The sequence below is a fragment of the Scyliorhinus canicula genome, chromosome 1 (assembly GCF_902713615.1).
Source record: "Scyliorhinus canicula chromosome 1, sScyCan1.1, whole genome shotgun sequence".
NCBI classification, from domain to species: domain Eukaryota; kingdom Metazoa; phylum Chordata; class Chondrichthyes; order Carcharhiniformes; family Scyliorhinidae; genus Scyliorhinus; species Scyliorhinus canicula.
The window spans coordinates 147,051,610-147,072,154 of record NC_052146.1 but is presented as its reverse complement, the minus strand read 5'-3'; the positions used below and the strand labels follow the sequence as shown (position 1 = coordinate 147,072,154).

Here is a 20,545-nt window from a genome sequence, read left to right as displayed (position 1 = left end):
CCTTCCGACAGTATGGCAACCAGAACTGCACACAGTACTCTAGCTGTGGCCTAATGAGTGATTTATACAGCTTTATCATAACCTCCCTGCTTTTATATTTTATCCTTTGGTTAATAAAGGCAAGTATCCCATATGCTTTTTAACTACCTTACCTGCTGCCTTCAGGGATTTATGGACATGGAGCCCAGGGTCCGTCTGGTCCTCTATACTTCCTAACATCCTACCATTCATTGTGCATTCCCTAGACTTGTTAGTCCTCCCAAAATGCATCACCACTCACTTTTCAGGATTAAATTTCATTTGCCAATGTTCTGCCCATCTGACCGGTCTGTTTATCTCATCCTGTAATCTAAGGTTTTCCTCCCCACTATTTACTACACCACCAATTTGATTTCATTAACCATTCCAGTATGTATAATAGTTTCTTTGCATATTTTCCCCTGGCTAGATCATTGATCTGGAAGCAGAAAAGAAAGAACTGGAGAGACAGCTCAATGAGCAGAAAGCGAAGTGTGAAGCTATAGAGAAAAGGGAGAATGAAAGGCGGCAAGTGGAGGAGAAGAAGCATGCGGAAGAAATACAGTTTCTCAAACGAACTAATCAGCAGCTTAAGGTGAGTGAAGCAAGTTAAGCTGCCGCTGGAATCTTATAATTAAAACCGGTTAGACAAAGTATCTAGGGATTCCATTGATATTTTGTTCTTTGCAACTTTCATATCATCTGTTACAAAGTTTTACTTAATGTTTTAATATAGAATTAGCATATCTGGTAAATCCTCACTTCATGCACATTAAAAATAAATGAATATTTCCGGTTTAGTTGAATGTCTACATACAGCAGAAGGGTTGCATTTTTCCAGTTTTAGGGTCATCGTTGCAGTTTTACTGTCTAGGATGCTAGACTCAATTCCAAATCGTGGCTAAATTACTGAGGAAGCAGGAGCTACTGTATGCTGTAAAACACAAACAATTGATTTGTTAATTGTGTGTTGAACCAAAGTGAATATGCACAAGGAGATCAAATTTAATATTGTTGCTGGTTGGACTATGTTGAAAAGTTGCTGAATTGCTCTCCTCCATATGTCCTCATCTACCGGCTTTTCTACATGGAAACTGATGTTTTCTCCTGGTGGTTCCTTGCCTGACTCCCTGCCTTTTCAATTGCTAAAATACACTGGTCTCAGTTTTCTAATTACAATGCTGACTTCAGGCCACTTAGTGTCAATAGGTTACGATCAGCAAGACAGTTGGTACACTTGGGCTTAAATGTCCCTTTAAATCAATTAAACAACTTAATGAGAGAAAGAGGTTCAACAATCATTCCCATTATGGAGACAGGGCCCAGCATGAGAGAGAGGGCAGAAACATTTGCAACATCTTCAGATGATCCATCTTGACCTTCTCCTGAGGTCCCATCACAAAAAACATTCTTGAGCCAATTCAATTTACACCAAGTGATATCAAGAAATGGCAGAAGGCACTGGATACAGAAAAGGCTATGGGCCCTGACAACATCCCAGCTGTAATACTTGTAATACTGAACACTTGTACTCCAGAACTAATCAAGCTGTTCCAGTACAGTGACACCACTGGCATCTACTTGATAATGTAGAACATTGCCAAGGTATACCCTGAACACCAAAAGCAGGGCAAATCCAATCTGGCCAATTACTACCCAATCTGTTCATCTCAAGCATCAGCAAAGTGCTGGAAGGTGCCACTGTTCAATTTGGACTCCAATAGGGCCACTTGGCTGCAATCCACATTACAGCCTTGGTGCAAAGATGGACAAAAGAGCTGAATTCCAGAGATTAGAGTGACTGCCCTTGACATCAAGGCAGCATTTAACTGAGTGTGGCCTCAAGGAGCCCTAGCAAAATTAAAGTAAATGGGAATCGGGGAAAACTCTCCACTGTTTGGAGTCATTCCTAGCAAAAAGAAAGAGTGTTGCAGCTGTTGGAGACTAATGGCAATGGCCACCTCCAACAAGAGAGAAGGTAACTGCCTCCCCTTGATATTCAATGGCATTAGCATCCCGAAATCCCCACCATTAACATCCTGGGAGGGTTACCATTAATCAGAAACCTAACTGGACATCCGTATAAATATTGTGGCTACAAGAACACATCAGATGCTAGCAATTCTGTGGTGAAAATCAGGAGCGTGGTGGAATACTTTCCTTTTTGCCTGGATGAGTGCAGCTCCTACAATAGCATGAAGCTTGACACCATTGAGGACAAAACAGCCCGCTTGATCAGCACCCCACCTGCCACCTGAAACATTCTCTCCCACTACCATGGGCATAGGGTAGCCGCAGAGTGTACAATGCAGAAGATGCACTGCAATAACTTGCTGAGACTCCTTTGATAGAAGATCAAGGGCCGCAGATGCACGGGAACACCACCAACTGCATGTTCGCCTCCAAATCACTTACCATCATGACTTAGACATCAGCTATATCACTGCTGCTTCACTGTCAATGAGTCAAAACCAGGAACTCCCTTCCTTACAGCATTGTGGGTGTAACTCCATCACACAGACTGCAGTGGTTCAAGAAGGTGGCTCACCACTACCTTCTCAAGGGCAATTAGGGATGGTCATCTGAAAAATCAGTATCATTTAAATAATTGGGTATCTCAATCTTTTTTAAAGTTTCAGTCTAATTAAGGCCTATATACTCTTGAAAGTATATACATATAAAATGGGGTTTATCAGTATGCTTTATTACCGTCAAGCTTAATCTCTGCTTGTGCTTTCAAAGATTATTGCCCAATTATAGTAGATTGGAAATTACATTGTTTTTTAAAAATAGTATTCGTAATTAAATTATTTTCTTCTTGTCCTAGGCACAACTGGAAGGCATAATATCTCCAAGAAAATGAAACCATTGCATTTACTCTCCAATACAACATTTTACACATTCCATGTACTCGCAATATTACTGTAATTTAAACAGTATACAGATTCCTGTGCAGACAAAGACTTCTGCCTCCTGAATAGAATCTCAATTATCCAAAGCTAGTCGTAGATATAGTGTTGAGACTCCCAGGATGCATAAAGACAACGCAAGTACCAAAATAATTTATTTAGTAAGTCACTATTATAATCCTTTTTGATCCTCACACTCCAGACATGTCCAGGGAATGATATGTTGCCTGGTCCTGTCAATGTTGTATCTTTTACACCACATTCACCATGGCCATGCAATAAACACTAATATTGCACCCATAAAGCTATTCCTCTGCTCTGAATACATGTGTTACAGTAATAACTCCAGAACTAGTTTTAATTAAAACCATTTCATTAAAAAATATTCCTCCTTTACAATTATGATAATTAAGCTATTTCAGATCAGTCCCATTGTCAATCTCCATTAAAATCTTTCAACTCAACAGGGGGAGAAGCCTATCCCTAATCAGATATTTTTAAAAAATCAGTAAGAATTAGGTTTTATTTGGACAAAGAGTGACAGAGGTAGCAGTTAATTTATTTGATCCGTGAAGTACTGTCTGAGGTCGCGCTTTTTCCTGCACCAAGAAGCTATCCGATGTTATCTCTAATGAACACGGAGAGGTTGCATTTAACTGTAACAAGGGATTGCATATGGGCAGACTGCAGATAAACGTCAACAAAAATGCCGCAAAAAACAAACTTCCAACTGCTGATCGAATTATGAGGAAGTAAAACTAGTTACAAAGGAGCAAAATTAGACAATTAGTTATCCCCTAATGGTTCTTGAGATTTTGAGGTACTGTTCCATGCATTTTCTTTATTTTCCTTTGACAATGTTACATTATTCTTTATTATATTTGTGTATTTTTGTTACTGGTTAATATGTCAAATTCTGAAATGACATCTCAGTACTAATTGTGCTGTAAATTTGACTTAAACTGTTCTTCCAAACACAGGAATATTTCTTGAAATAAATAGTTTTTAATCTATTTATGTTTGAAGTCATCATTGTTCATTATTTGGAATAAGTTCCATACAAATAATGTACAGCAGCTTTTTGTAATAAAAGTATTTATGCCTTTGGATTGGCAGTTTGTGGATTAATACATAAATGGTATTGTGAAGATCAAAAAATACGCCAGTTCTTAAAAAATGAAAATAGAAATTGGCATTAGTTTAAAATAAGGCAACCACGAAGTCATAAAAATCCAGCTGGTTCACGCATGACCTGCCATCTATATCCTGTGCCTGTGCCTCAGATGTGACTCGAGGTCCACACCGTATTTTAATTCTTAACCGTCTTAGTGACCCAGTAAGTGACTCCATCTTATCAGACAGATAATAATTGCTGGCCTTGTCTGCTCCCGATTTGATTGGGTTTCATACCCAAAAGGTTAACTCACTCTGTCCACACTAGTGTACATCAATAATCAATTAACAGTTGTTACAACTAGGGTGGCTACTGACAGAGGTCCAGACAAACCAGCGCTGTAATGAACATGCAAATAATAAGGAAAGGAATGAGCATATGCCTTTGCACTGTCTATGCAAGACACAGGAACAATTCACTTAAGGGCAGTAGCTGTTTGCATTGTCAGTGACCCCAAAATCAAAATGTAGACATTAAAGGTGCAGGACCGACTAACTGGAAACGCACAGTATAAAACCGAAGTAATGCCCACCTTAGACTGTAAATCATTAATCTATAACAAGCTGAACCATTTCTCTTGCACTCGTAAAATGTTGTTCATTTCAGACCTCTCTGGAACTTTAAAAAAATTGGCATTCCACCACTTTGCACTGTGCACTCTCCCTATATAGTCTAAAACTTGCGGTTACGCTTTCCATATGTTGATGGCTGACTCACCAAAACCAGTAGATGGCATCAGTACTCCATGGCTTTGTTACAACATATCTAGGCTCTGAAATCAATTACACAAAGACAGTTATAGCAGTCAATAATGGAATCCACATTTCTGCTCTTTGAATCACATCATCCACTTGCACGAGTTGAAAGTTAATTATTTTTCTTTTTGCAGCCTGGACAAAACATCTCAAAATCATAGGTTGCTGCAACAGTGCTAGCTTTATGAAAAGATTATTTACTTTTGAAGAAAAATAACCTTTCCGGAATTCCAAATTATAGTGGTCCACACTTTCCGCTTTGGGCACAAAATCGGCAACCTGGAAGTCGCTCAAAATTGTTCTATTGATTTGGATAGCAGTGAATGCAAAACCTGTCAGGGACCACCACAATAAGATAGAAATTTATACTTTATTTTGTTAAAAGTTACATTTAAAAAATCCTTATATTTAAGAATAGTAACCAAATACAGTTTTATCAATATAAACTTGTTTTATCAGAGAAAATATGCCTTTTAAAAAAAATCAGAGTAGTCCATCAATTCTGAGTAACCTGATTTTATATAATTGAAAATAGCTCAAAAACAATACAGAAGCATTTACTAATTACAAAGCAGTAGTCATGTTCTTCGTAAATAATAAAGCTGTTATGACACTGTGCTTAAGTTGCGGTCAATTCTAGCCCCCTTGACTCAAGAGTCGCAACACAATTGATTATCAAGTAATTCTTAGCAAAAAAAAAACCCCAAGTCTTTGCCTCTTGGCTGCCCAATAATAGTCAACAAGTTCATAAATTTAAACATAATTACTTTTTATTTATAACAAGAACTATAATAAAATATGCAGCAAATACAACTGGTTAACTATTATCCAATTTCCAATGCCCAGCCGTCGTATACACACACTCAGAACTGAGTGGCCTGCTCAACCATTGAAGAGTCAACCACATTGCAGTGGATCTGGAATTACATGTAGGCCAGACCAGATAAGGGTGGCAGATTTCCTTCCCCAAAGGGCATTAGTAAAGCAGATGGTATTTTGCGACAATGGTTTCCAGATTAGCATTAGTCTTAATTCCAGATTTCTTTCACCATTCGCTATAGTGTGATTTGAGCCCAGGTCCCCAGCTCATTACCCCAGGTCTCTAGATTACTAGTCCAGTGACAATACCACTACACCACCACTTCCCTTACCAGGGTCACAAAAGTAATTGTAATGTAGAAGCAAGATATGATTACTGGTAGCCTTGTACTAGATGTGGCAGGAATGGCATAGGATAATCATTGAATGTAGAGGCTGGTGAGGTGGAAGATGAAAGTGAGGGGAACTCCATTTTGGCCCTGGGAAAGAGGGTAAAGAATGATGGAAAAAGTGAGAAATAGGAACATAGGACCACAGGAACATAGGAATTAGGAGAAAAAGTAGGCAATCCAGCCCTTTGAACCTGCTCTGCCATTCGATCAGATCATAGCTGATCTCTTACTGATCTCAGATCCACCTCCCCACCTGTTGCCTATATCCATTTAACCGTTTTTTTAAATATCAAAAATATATCTATCTCTTTCTTGAAACCATTTAATAACTCACATACCACTGCACTTTGGGGCAGCGAATTTCATAAATTCACCACCCTCTACGAGAAGTAGTTCCTCCTCATCTCAGTTTCAAATCTACCGCCTCTGGATTGGATTGGTTTATTGTCACGTGTACCGAGGTACAGTGAAAAGTATTGTTCTGCGTGCAGCTCAGACAGATCATTCTGTACATGAAAAGAAAATACATAATAGGGCAAACATAAAATACACAATGTAAATACATAGACACAGGCATCAGGTGAAGCATACTAGTACTACTCAGTAGAGAAGATGTGTGAAGAGATCAGATCAGTCCATAGGTCCATCTGGCCATAAGAGGGTCGTTTAGGAATCTGGTAACAGCTGGGAAGAATATGTTAGTACGTGTTCTCAGACTTCTGTATCTCCTGCCCAATGGAAGAAGTTGGAATCTTGAGTAAGCCGGGTAGGGGGAGTCTTTGATTGTGCTGCCCGCTTTACCAAGGCAGCAGGAGGTGTAGACAGAGTCAGTGGATGGGAGGCCGATTTGTGTGATGGACTGGACGGTGTTCACGACTCTCTGAAGTTTCTTCCAGTCTGAGGCCGAGCAGTTGCCATACCAAGCTGTGATGCAGCTAGATAAGGTGTTTTCTATGGTGCACCTATAAAGGTTGGTAAGAGTCAATGTGGACATGTCAAATTTCCTTAAGTTTCCTGAGGAAGTAGAGGTGATGTTGTGCTTTCTTGGTCGTAGCGTCGACGTGGGTAGACCAGGACCGATTTTTTGGTGATGTGTACCCCTAGGAATTTGAAGCTGTTAATCATCTCCACCTCGGCCCCGTTGATGCAGACAGGAGTGTGTACAGTGCTTTGCTTCCTGAAGTCAATGACCAGCTCTTTAGTTTTGCTGACATTGAAGGAGAGTTTGTTGTCATTATACAACTCCACTAGGTTCTCTATCTTCTCTCGACCTATATCCGTGACCTCTCATTTCAGAATTCCACACAAGAGAGAACATTTGGTCTACGTTTACTTTATCAATCCCATTTAGTATTTTATACACCGCGATCAGATCCCCTCTCATCCTTCTAAGCTTCAGCCAGTATAAGCCCAAACTGTTTAATCTCTCCTCATATGTCAACCCTTTCATCCCTGGAATCAATCTGAACTTCCTCTGAACCGCCTCCAATGCCATCACATCCTTCCTCAAATAAGGAGACCAAAACTGGAAACAATACTCCATATGTGGTCTCGCCAAAACCCTATACAATTGCAACAACACTTCTCTACTTTTATATTCCTTTGCAATAAACACCAACATTCCACATAGATAGCACATGGTCGAAGCTCTGTCAACCACAATAGAGTTGAATCCTCTACTTTGGAAAAATGTTAATATTTTGGAGGTACTGGTGTGGATGGTGGCACAATAGATCCAATGGCGAAATGGGAAGAATGTATAGGGTCCTTACAAGAGCCTGGATGTTTGGAATAATAATTAAGATAGCTGTGGGAATCGATCCAGTCAATTAGAAAATCCAACTGTCGTCTTATTCAGACTGGCCTCATCAGTAGCCAAGTGGATGCAAGTGGCAGTACTGGCAAACATAGCACTGGTCACCAGAGAAATCACTTTGTGCAGCTGATTGCAAAACCCTGCAGCTACCACCAGCAGACCCCTGGGTGGAGCTGAAGGTGGAAACATTCAGGACTGTATAACATTAACTGACAATACGTGACCACATGGAAGAAAGCCTTGGTCAGGAGGTTGCATACTTTAGCAAGTCCGTGAAAGTCTGCGGGTGGGATTCTCCGCCGGCAGGATGCTCCATTTTGCCGGCACCCTGGGGTTTCCTGGCGGTGTGGGGCTCCCCCAGAATGGGAAACCCCATTGACCGGCTGGTGTAATGGAGCATCCCGCCGGCGGGGTGAGGCAGAAATGTGGCACGGCAGGATGGAGAATCCCGCCATGCATCTCCAAAGGCACTATTGTTCAGTCTTGTCCAAAAAACTAATATTTTTAATAAGGTGTAGCAGGAGGCTACTTCAAGCTTCAACACTTCAAGCTGATTTGTTCACCACGTCCTCTGGAATGGTGAAAGATGCTTTATTTAACACTTATACCCACCTTGTTACAGTGAGGTCAGTCAGAACCAGAGGACCCTTCGATTTTCAGAAGAGAAGGCAGCTGCTACTGTTCCTCTTGACCCTCAGAGGTTCATGCTGGATGGGGCTGAGATGGCAGACAGCAGGAATGTGCAGATGAAGGTCAAAAAGTCCAAGGTAACAGAAATGAACTCCAAACTTTTGGAGAAACAGGAAGCGGCGGAAATATTCACCGAGTCTGGCATCATGCGTGAATGGAGAAACAGAGTTAACATTGAGTCGGATGTGATTTTTCTGAATTGAAGGTGGAAGGAAACTTGATAGTTTTTTTTCAAAAAACATTTTATTAAGGCATTTGTCAATTTTTAACAACAATTTCAAGAGAAAAAAAGTAAATAACACCCACGCAGCCAACAACCACACCCAGCCAACATGGCTTAGATACACAGTTCCCCAATCCCCCTTCCCCACTTACTAATCCCGCCTCAACCACCCCCCCCCCCCCAACCTCTCTCCCTCCCTAACCCCTCCCTCTTTTTGTATCTGATGACAGCTTAATTTTCCCCAAAGAAGTTTATAATCGCTGCCACCTGGGGTGAACCCCAACGTCGATCCTCTCAGGGCAAACTTGATCTTCTCAAGCCTGAGAAACCCGGCCATGTCACTAGCCCATACCCCCGATTTTGGGGGTTCTGGGTCTCTCCACGGCAATAAGATCAGTCTCCGGGCTACCAAATCATCAGCCTCCCCCGCCCCCTGGACTTCCAGGTCTTCCGACACACCAGAAATCGCCACCTCTGGACTTGGAACCACCTGTATCTTCAATACTGTGGACACCACATTGGCAAATTCCTGAAACTTCGGACATGCCCAAAACATACGGACATGATTCGTGGGCCCTCCCGCACACAGTCCACACCTATCCTCCACCCCTTCAAAGAACCTGCTCATAAGGGCCACAGTCATATGCGCCCTGTGGACCACCTTGAATTGTATCAGGCACACGATGAGGATGCGCTAACCCTGGGCACCAGAACACCCACAGGGCAGGCATGATCCAGGTACAGGGTGTCATCCACTGCGCTCAAGTGGCTCTGCATTCCCCATGGCTGCATGGGCCTCCATTTGTATTCTGCAAGGGAAACCACTCCCACAAGGGAGCTGGCTTTAGGGGCTGGTTTAGCACAGGGCTAAAAAGCTGGCTTTTAAAGCAGACCAAGGCAGGCCAGCAGCACGGTTCAATTCCCGTACCAGCCTCCCCGAACAGGCGCCGGAATGTGACGACTCGGGACTTTTCACAGTAACTTCATTGAAGCCTACTTGTGACAATAAGCAATTTTCATTTCATTCACAATGTACAGATCGTCAATGACCACACAATGTCGATTATGCCAGTATGTGCTCATTTCCCAGGGAGAATCCATGACAGTTACATCTTTGGCACTCGCCGATCCCAGCAGTTTTGAGGGAGAGCAGCGGCTAGAGGGATGGTTCCTCGGGGACAAAGGGTATCCACTCAAGAGGTGGTTAATGGCACCAGTGCTGTGACTCACTACAACAAGGCTCATGCGTCAATGTGTGTGCTGGTCGAGCAGATGATTGGCCTGCTCAAGATGCGGTTCCGGTGCCTGGGCTGTTCGTGGGGAAGTCCTCCAATATAGCCCCGAGAGAGTCTTATGTATAATAGTGGTCTGCTGTACTCTCCACAACCTGACACTGCAGCAGGACGAGCAGCTGGATAAGGAGAACATGGAAGAGCACATCTCCTTGGATTAGGATGTCGAGGAGGGCAGCGAGGGACAATCCACGGAGGCAGGACCTCAGTCAATAGCCAGGACCTGCATGGGCATAGGGCTAGGGACACCTTCATTGCCTCTTGGTTTGGGAATGTCCTAAACTAGAGCGTCAAAGCCTCTCACATCTTTAGGGTCTCACATCTTCTCACTACTGTGGGGCCCGCGTGAGGTCATTGTGATGGTCTCATCATCCCCGGGCAGAGCCCTAAAGTGACTCGCTGGACCCTGCAGGAGAATGATTAAGTGAAGTGAGGACAGAGCGATGCTCCTCTTATCCTCTGCAAAATGTCTGACCTCTGCTTGAGAGAGACCCGAGTGCGAACTGCCACTGAACAGTGTTATCTCGGGGCCCAGAGAGGCTGAATGACACATCTGCAGCTGGATTCTCCATTCCTGAGACTAAGTATTCACGACGGGGCAGGATTCCTGGAGTTCTACGACAGCAAAACTGTCACAGCACCTGGATCAATTCACCGACCATTGAGGGGCTAGAACTGGCGGCAGATGGAACACAATCAATTTCAATGAAAAACGGCATCAGATTCACCGGGGTCGGGATTGGCACTCAAGAGGCTGACAAGATTCAGCCACATACAAGCACTCCATTCCCCACTCTTCCCAGCCAACAAGATGGCACTGGAGCGCACCCATCCCTTTGACGGTTCGGCTGGGGGCAAGGGTACCTAGGTGGTTGGCCTGGGGCGGGAGGGGCACCCATATGACCAGCGGTGCTAGGATCACAGTGGACAGTCAGTAGTGTGTGCAGCCGCATGGCTGCTTGCCAGGCTGCGGTAATGGTGTTCCGTGCCCACCCACTCCAACCCCACAGCTCACTTCCTGGCCACCTCCCTGCCCACCACCCCCTCCCCACCCATCAACTATTCCCCCAAGCTCTGGCAGAAGCCCCTAGCCAACAGCCCAAAAATCAGCACACTATGGAAATGTTGGACACTCTCCGTACCCCTTCTCTCCCCTTCATGAACCACGGTGCCTGTTTCCTGATTTTTGAAAGCACAAATGAACGTCACCGTCGCAAATTCCCCCCAGTGGAGGCGGAGGATCGCAGAGGCCCACGAGAATACCGTGTCTGGCCCACTAATGATATGCCAACAGCAATACTGTATGTGCAGAGTGGAATGCATTGACACCGCTGTCGAGGCACAGGAGAATTGCGATTTGGCACTAACTCAGTGCCTACTACGATTTTGGTGTCAAAACCAATTCTCTGCCTCATCGCAGATTTGAGACGACTGAGCGTTAGAGTGAAGGGGTGGGGTGAACTTTCCATGGATGGAAAGGGGGGGGGGGGGGGGGGCGGCGTGAAAAGAGGGGGGAGGAAATCGCATCAGTAACGGTGGAGCTTCACTGCGTCAGTGTGGGAGAGACACAACGCTGCCATTCTCTCACTGTACAGGGAGGAAGCATCAAGTTTGCCCGAGGATTTGCAGAGAAAGGCACCATGACATGACAGTGTGGAGACTTTTAATAGGTAAGTTATTATAATGGTGATTTATCTCTACTAGTTCCTAGGTTCATCGTGCCCACAAGGTACCTGTTGCTTCTTACTCTTCCTCACCTTGCTGGCTCATCGAGGTGTATCCCCAGGATCGACAGCTTAGCTTGTGGCAGCCAGCTGACTTCCACGCCCTGTTGACCGAGACAACCGTGGCAGGCGTCCTTTGGGTGGGGTGGGAGGGGGTGTGACTTTGAGGGTCCTGGCCTGCTGTTGGGCTGCATTAGCTTTGCAGTGCTGCTCTCCTTGGTGTGAGGGGCTGGAGGTGTGCCTTCACAGGCAGGAGCATCAGATGGGTGGACACACCCAGGGTCTCCTGGATGGAAGGCCCCAGACTGCAGTCCTGCTTGTCCTCTTCCCTGTGTGCCTTGATGTCCCCTTTAGCCTCCTCCACCAGATAGAATTGCAGCTGGAGTAGGGTCCAGAAGCCCCGCTGTCTTCTGGCGCTGACACGTGTGGATTCCTGCACCATGCAAATAAAGCCCTGCGTCATAGAGCTCTTGCCCTCAGCCATGGAGATCATCAGCTGAACCATGGAGCAGACATCCCCTTCCATGGAGTGCACAACCTGTACCAAGGTCTCCACTGTGCATGTCACCCTCCAGTGTAGGTCTCGTTGCATTGGAATGACAGCACCATCTCCGCAGTCAGGTGACGGGACTCCACCAGTCGGCCTTGTAGCCCGAGGGCTGCTATCATCCCTTCCTGATGCTTATGACTGTCTTTGCAGCTTTGGGATGACCATAACCAGGGACACTCCATCAGCCTCAGGTTCAGCAGAATCCTGGGATATGGCATCCCTCCAAGTCTGGATCTCTGGGACATGTCTCCATGGCTGGATGCCTTGAAGGTTCTGATTTTTGTCTCTTGTCCCTACCTCGCAATCTGCACAGGTGGGATACTGCTACTTGCTGGCCAGCTGAAGGACTCTTTCCTCAAAGGGGGTTAGAGATTTCAACTCGGGCATAACTCCTGCTGAACTCGCTCACAGCTGTTGTGCTTAAATCTGACCTGCAATGGGACAGATGGGGCGAATGTAGGTGGGGGTCCTGCCAGGTCAGATGGTGAAGATGTCTAATATGTGTGGGAGGTTAGTGAGAGCAGGGATGTAACAGAATAGCTACTGTGGGTACTATGAGGAGTCAGGTGAGGGCAGCATGACAAGTGTTGGAACTCCATGAGGTGGCAGAGAAAGTTATCACCATGGTGGTGTGATAGGTGTATTAAGGCATGCAACAGGAGACATGAGGCAGACTTACCCTGACTGTATAAAGTTCAATTCATCTTCATTAGGCACTGTAGCCCCATACTTTGATGGAGCAAGCTGGTGCTATCGCTGTCAGTCTCTCGGGCGGGATTGATGACTTTGCTGCAGGCTCCCTCCGTGGAAGGTGGTGCCGTCTTCCTGTCAGCCATCTTGGGGAGGCATTTAAAATTAGTGCCCCACTGATTGCAGATTAAGGTTTGCTGAGACAAGTGAACCAGAGGCAAACTACCACAAACATGGTGTGAAACACATGGAAAAGCAATTCAATTTCACAGCCTTGTCAATCCTCAGTGTGCCTTTGCCTTGTTGACCCTGGCAAGTTTCAGACAGGCAGGAAACCTGCATGCCATTCTCAAAAGCCAGAATACTGGATTTAGATCTGCATTCAGTTGCCATTTGGCAATTGCCAAGTCAGATCTCCACAGGGGCTTCCAAAGCACCTCTAAATATTCACTTGTCAAATGCACAAGTCAGTAGGATCATGCCAAATTTCTGACGTGCCACAAAGAATCTTACAAGCCAGTATCCTCCACCGCCTAAGAATAGGGCAGCACATGCGAACACAACCGATTTCCCCATCAAGTCATGTACCATCCTACCCTGGAAAAATATTGTTGTTCCATCATTATCATTGGATCAAAATCCTGGAACTGCCCACCCAAAAGCACTGTTACTTAAATGAGGGGCTGGTTTAGCACAGGGCTAAATCGCTGGCTTTTAAAGCAGACCAAGGCAGGCCAGCAGCACGGTTCAATTCCCATACCAGCCTCCCCAAACAGGCGCCGGAATGTGGCGACTAGGGGCTTTTCACAGTAACTTAATTTGAAGCCTACTTGTGACAATAAGCGATTTTCATTTCATTTTCATTCACTGTTAGTACAACTGTACCATATGGACTGTAATGGCTCAAGAAAGCAGGGCTAACGTCCCACAAAAAAAATTACGAGGCATTAAAATTAAAAAATGACAAGTTAAATTTTTGCTGCCTACTCTAATTTAACAGCACCATGTGATATACTTAAATGAGGCTCTTTTTGACAAGTTCTCTGTTGAGGAAATGTTCATCACGTGCAGCACCCATCAAGCATCTTACTCAAAATAAAAACTGAAAATGCTAAAAATATTCAGCAGGTTGGGCATCATCTGCGGAGAGAGCAACAGTTAATGTTTCAGGTCAATTACCTGTCATTAAAAGTTTGACAATTGGTCATCAAAACAAAACGTTAACTCTGTTCCTCTCTTCACAGATGCTGACCATTCAGAGTACTTTTTATTTCAGATTTCTAGCATCTTCTGTATTTTCATTTCATAACCATGTTATTAGTCTCTGTCAAATGCACTGAAGCCTGAGGTTTGTGTGTCTGTCACATCTGTAATTTTTTCAAACATTTTATTTTCAAGATCTCCTTTCAAGAACCCAAGCTTTCACCATGTTTCATCTGAATGAACCTAAATAATTTCCCCTCAGACTAAAGAATTCTCCATCTGTTGTAAATGTCAACCAAAATTATACTTCACTTATAAATTACCAGAATTTTGAAAAGGACACTGAAAATAGAAAAATAAATTAAAATGACTTACCCACGATTTAGATATTTTGTGCTGATAATTGTAGAAATCATTGTGGGATCAGCAGGTTAAGATGCTGCCCACAGAAATGGGTCCAAGTGGTGAAAGCTTAGGACGAACATTATTATAAAACACTAATATCTTCAGGAATCTAACACTTTTAAGAACAATATTTTCACAGGAGCACTTGGCATTGGAGCAAAATTAAACCAGAACAGCTCAGCATTTTAAAATATGTGTTTCGTTATTCACATTTAACTTTTTACCTCCGATGGTGAAGCTCTAAGCTTTTTTTATAATCAATTATCAGGAAACTTGAATTAAACTAGTCAAGCAGGGATAATATTTTTATCAAAATATTTCCTCTCTGGATTCCATTGTACAAGAGAACTACCGGTACACTAGTTATTAGACTAGTTAAATTTAGGGGAGCTCTGAGAATTTGCACGTGTGAATTCCGTTTGCAGCCATGCACTCAACATCAACAGTCAATGCATTGAAATTGTGTTTTTTGGGATTAACTACAGAGGAATGAACATTCACAGCCACCACCCCAGTATTCAATAAAGTGTGAAATTTAAAGTTCAGGACACGTGTAAAAATAATTTTACTTTTATTGCACAAAAATAACCGAGTCATTTTATTTCAAAATTATCGTTTCTTTTTAAATTTCTGCAGGTTGGAAGCACTTCTGTTTTTGTTTTTATTCTTGTTCTTGACATTATGCGTTTCATAGTATCGAACTCCGACCTTCTTCGAGTGCTGCAGCCGGTTGAGTCTTCGCCTCTGCAAATATAAAATTAAACAGGTAAGTTTAACAGCTCAATGAGCTGAATGCTTCCCACTGGATCATCGATACAAAATTCACAAATAACACCCACATCTTACTTATTTAGGTTTTACAGAGTTCTGTAAAAGTAAACCCCAGTTGTTGCTGTTTTAAAAAAAAAAAATGGCATTAACTTGTATCGCTACATTTAATGATTTATGTATATATCCCATTTAAGTTCTATTGTCCAAGCAGTATCGTCCCGGTTCTGATGAGAAAAATGGACTTCTCTGTTGATTCTTCCCCCTCCCCAATTCTACCACAACCGATTAACAAGTTTGCATTATTTGTTAGCTACACACTGCTCAAGAGTTTTGAGGACAATCTAAAACTGTCTTTTAACATGAATATATCTTAACTGAATCATCAGCACATTCAGTTGGAGATTCTTTTTGAATGAACTCTCAGTTACACAATGGAAATTGAGAAGGACGAAATATATTGCCACACAGTAAAGAGGATTCTCTTTAGAATTGGGCTCCATTCTAACACAATTGCGCGTGGAAAACAAGAAGAGTTTACCTCTTTGGATGAGAGCTTGGCAGGAGGTTGTTCATCATCAGGCTCGTTTTGAGCTTTTCTCTTTCCTACCGTATGACCTGTAAATTGTTCAACAAAAGTTTTACACAAAAATATCTACTTTGAAAAGGCTGCTACAGGCAGATGATACTGGAGGCAATCTTTACTCATTTATTTACAGAGTGTAATATTCCAAGTTTTTACCTCCTAACTCAACCATACCAGTTTTGTTAAGCGTGTGCTCTTGTATGCTAAAGTGAAATCCCAATTAATGCCCTCCATCTTTTTTTATTCTTTCAAGGGATGAGTTTCCCTGGCAAGTCCAGAAATTGGTGCCCATCCCCAATTGCCACTGAACCACTGCAGCCTACATAATATATAACTAAACACAATTGACATACAATTAATAAACACAAACCCGTCAAGAAAACACCAATCCTTTGAATAGGAGCCATATTCCACAATGTTCTGATAGTGGGACAGGGAGAGAGGAAAGAGGAGAGAGCCACACTTTTTCCCAAAATTGCCTGGGCCATGCCTTCAGATTTTTATTTAAAAACAAAGAAATCGCAGATCGCTACAAATTGCACAGCGTAACCATTCCAATTATTGATTTAGTTTAGAACACATTTAAGGCATTGGGATTCTTTAAGAGTACTGAAAACAACAAACGTAATACAGCATTATTTTTTGCGATCTGTATGAACCAGTGTTTTAAAAACACTATTTCCTGATGTTAGAGTTAACTATTTCCTGATGATATGGTTATGGCCATAAATGAAAATAATGGCTGCATTTTAACATTTGTAACTTAAGAGACGGTTACTTGAACTTGAAAATCTTCACACAAATTTTACAATTCATAATTTAAACACATATTTTAAACTGATTTCGGTGAATAGGACTACAGAGAAGTTGATGATGCCCAAGCTGCTTGAAGTTACCTGTTTCTTCTGATTCCTCCTCTTGATCAGTGGCCTTTTGTCCAGATTTGGCAAGCAATTTTGTGGTAAGTTCCTTGGGAATCCTAAAACATTAAAATTTTGCACTTTAGAAAATCTCCAAAATAATTGTGCTGCAGCACAATCTCAAATTTAAATTAGAGATGTTTTATTCTGACACTGAAATTTGGAATAATGAGCATTTGCTGCAATTAGGTGCAATCTCTTACAGTTTTTGTTTTAACTTCAGCTAGGCGGTAAAAGAGTTGCTGGATTATTACAGAAATTATGCCAACTTCACCAATGAAAGTAGCCATAAGCTAGGTTTAAGCTCTGCTCTGGTGCTAGACAAAATGTATAAGCAGGAACCAAAAGCTAAAAGAGATCCACAGCAACATAATCAAAGAGCTCAGTAGGTGGAGAAGGTTATAAACACTTTGAAAGATAAGGAGAGGAAATGACCTCCCCCAAAAATTGAACAAAGTAATGCAGCATGGGCAAAACTCACAAATATCACATTGCTATTTATCTTCAAGGACACAGTCAAATATTTGAGTCATATTTTCTAAACACGAAGATCATATGGTTCACTTCAACAAGATCAAAATAATTAAATAGCATTTTATTTTATCCTCCTGGAACTATAACCTTTTTGTTTAAAACCCAGTTATAATTCAAAAAGAGATTTATTTTATCCACTGGTGTCACAATCTATTCTCTGAGCAAAGGGGAGAGTCAATTCCATTTTGTAACCGACTGTCAGGAGACAAGGCCCGGGAAGATTCTTCCCGATCAAAGATTGGAGTGGGAAAACTCCAAATGAAACTAGTACATGATGTTCTGTCTTGCACACATTTTGAATAATACATGAATTCCCTCGCTATTCAAATGCCTTCAAGCCATTAAATTAAAGTTGACAAGCTGTGGATGATACCAGGGCTCAGAGTAGGGTACAGTGCTTTCTGCCAAATGATAAATGTGGCAAAAGGCTGGATTTTGAGATGATAAAAACTGAAGCTTATTTTAAAAAACTGAAATAATTCAAAAAACATCTCAAATGCTTCTTGTGGATAATTCTGAAATGTATGTACAAGCATATTATTATGTGGAGATCCCCACCACACTGCCCAATTAAACTTCCCCTACTAAATGGGTTAAAGAGAAAAACAGATACGACGGCTTGAGCAGAATAGCCTCATTATATGAAGGTCTATTTTCTGTCTAGTATTACAAGAGGATGATAGAGGATAATTACATAGAAACAAAATGGTTAAGAGGTAGGATTATTGAAGGTTTAGCCCAGCTGTGGGAATTACAGCATTAATTCAGTCTCAAGTCCACTTTGGACAATATGGATTACGGAACACAACACTAAACCTCACTGCAGATATTTTGTTCAAGGGCATATCCCTTGAATTTGATAACCCTTACCTTTTTTCTCTCTCCATTTCCAAATCATACACCAAGAAAAGCCAAACAGAGGACCACACAGCAGACCATTATACACATTGTTACTACTGGTCTGAAAATACAATCTGACAAGTTAAAATTCCTCTCCCTCCTTCATAACAACTTGCGTTTATATAGCATATTGAATACATTAAGGGTGGAAGCATCAACAAAATTTGACATCAAGTCACTTTAGGAGATATGACAAAAGCTTAGTCATTGAATTCATAGAAAGAAACCCCGCAGTGCAGGAGGTTGCCATTCGACTCATCACGTCTGCACCGGCCCTTGGAAAGAACATTCTACTTAAGCCCACGCCCCACTCTATCCCAGTGACCCAGTAAACCCACCAAACCGTTTGGACACTATGGGGCAATTTTACCATGGCCAATCCACCTAACTTGCACATCTTTGAACCGTGGGAGAAAGCCGGAGCACCCGGAGGAAACCCACGCAGACATGGGGAGAAAGTGCAAACTCCACAGTCAGCCGAGGCCAGAATTGAACCCGGGTCCCCGGAACTGTGAGGTAGCAGTGCTACTTTTCCACCCATGGTCACAGAAAGAAACACCCATAAGACCATAAGACATAGGAGCAGAATTAGGCCACTTGGCCCATCGAGTCTGCTCCAGCATTCAATCATGGCTGATATTTTCTCATCCACATTCTCCTGCCTTCTCCCCATCACCCCTAGATCCCCTTATTAATCAAGAGCTGGTCAGCACCAAACCATAACATAGCCAAGATTGACAAATCATTGAGATTGAATATGAAGTTCTGCAATCACTTCGCTGTACCTCTTTCCCTGTCCACTGTCTGCACTAAGCATTTGCAACTTTGGCATCCAATTTGACACCAAGCTGAACGGAGCTTCCCATATCCTCTCTCAGCAAATCTATGTACTTCCACGTCCTTAACAGTGTCACTCTGATTCTTCCTCAACTTATCGGCTGCTGAAGCCCTCATCCGTGTCTTTGTTACCGCTAGACAAGATAATTCAATCCTCTACTGGCTGGCCTCCCACCTTGCACTCTATATAACCTTGAGTTCATCCACAAGTCTGCTGATCTTATTCTAACTTGCACCTACTCCCAATTATTCATTATTCCTGTGGTACCTGACCTATTTTGACTCCTGGTGCAGTAATGCTTCGATTTTAAAAGTCCTACCTTTGTTTTCAAATCTTGCCTACAGTCTTACTCCTCCCCCACCCCACCATTGCTCAATCACCTCCAGCACAACTCTAAAATCCCTGCACTCCACCAATTCAGACTCCTTGAGCAGACCTGATTAAAAATCATCACCATTCGAACTGACGTCATCCCAAGCTCTGTAATTCTTCCCTTAAACCTCTCTTGCCTCCTTTAGAATGCTCCTTAAAATCAACCAAGCTTGTGATTATCTGTTCTAATGTCTCCTTATGCGGTTGTCTCAATTATTTTGATAATGGTCCTGAGAAGCACCTTGGGGTATTTTAAAACCGCTATATAAATGCACGTTGCTGTAGTGTACAAATTTCTACACAAAAAACATTGCACTTTTCCTTTTAAATCCTTCCCTTCTATCCCTACCTGTTTTCAATATGATCAGTCGGGACTTGTGGTAGTTCAGGGTTGGAGTGGGTGGGCAGTGGAGGAGGCAGAACACTTCCAGAACCTTGTCCACGTCACCATATTTCACAAACAAATGCTACTTATTATAGACAGGCTACTCATCCACCCCATTGAGGTCTACCCCAAACAAAGCTTCACCCAGCATCCATTTGCACTAAATGAGTCTGGGGACATTTGATTCTGATCCGGTGGTGAACCCTAAACCATTTATTCACTGCCCCGGCTACCTCAGCCAAAGATGCTGCGGCAAACTTAGCAAAATGGCTGTCATCATCTTGAGATCAACAAATTTCTCTTCATTTTTTATTTAGAATAAACCAGCATTTGATTATCAGACCCCTATGCCTGAAGATGTCATTCTTCCCACCCCACCCCCCAAAAATGATCAATTCACACTGATGTAAACTACAACAGGTCCCCCACAGCGTGCACCCGGAGGAGCTCAGATGAGTGCATCGCTCAGGCGTGAAGCACGGTGCTCCATTTTTACTTTTTTGTATTGGAGTAGCTTTCAAAAAATAGCCGATCTTTGAAAAAACTAAGTTGCTGCCGGTGCGGCCTCAATCAGAGACCTCC

The 20,545-nt window shown here is 42.7% G+C and overlaps 2 protein-coding genes across 2 annotated transcripts in view; one reads left to right on the top strand and one right to left on the bottom strand.

Moving 5' to 3' along the window:
- dnali1 (dynein, axonemal, light intermediate chain 1) overlaps positions 1–3,940 on the top strand; it is a 33,798-nt gene extending 29,858 nt beyond the window's left edge. Inside the window, exons 5-6 of the mRNA XM_038801186.1 lie at positions 449–613; positions 2,846–3,940. Of these exons, the coding sequence (XP_038657114.1) occupies positions 449–613; positions 2,846–2,881 (201 nt within the window). The 3' untranslated portion in view covers positions 2,882–3,940. The remainder of the gene's footprint in view (positions 1–448; positions 614–2,845) is intronic.
- Positions 3,941–15,208: 11,268 nt separating this feature from the next.
- gnl2 (guanine nucleotide binding protein-like 2 (nucleolar)) overlaps positions 15,209–20,545 on the bottom strand; it is a 43,120-nt gene continuing 37,783 nt past the window's right edge. The window contains exons 14-16 of the mRNA XM_038801185.1: positions 16,911–16,993; positions 15,970–16,046; positions 15,209–15,404 (exon numbers count right to left, since the gene is read on the bottom strand). Of these exons, the coding sequence (XP_038657113.1) occupies positions 15,270–15,404; positions 15,970–16,046; positions 16,911–16,993 (295 nt within the window). The 3' untranslated portion in view covers positions 15,209–15,269. The remainder of the gene's footprint in view (positions 15,405–15,969; positions 16,047–16,910; positions 16,994–20,545) is intronic.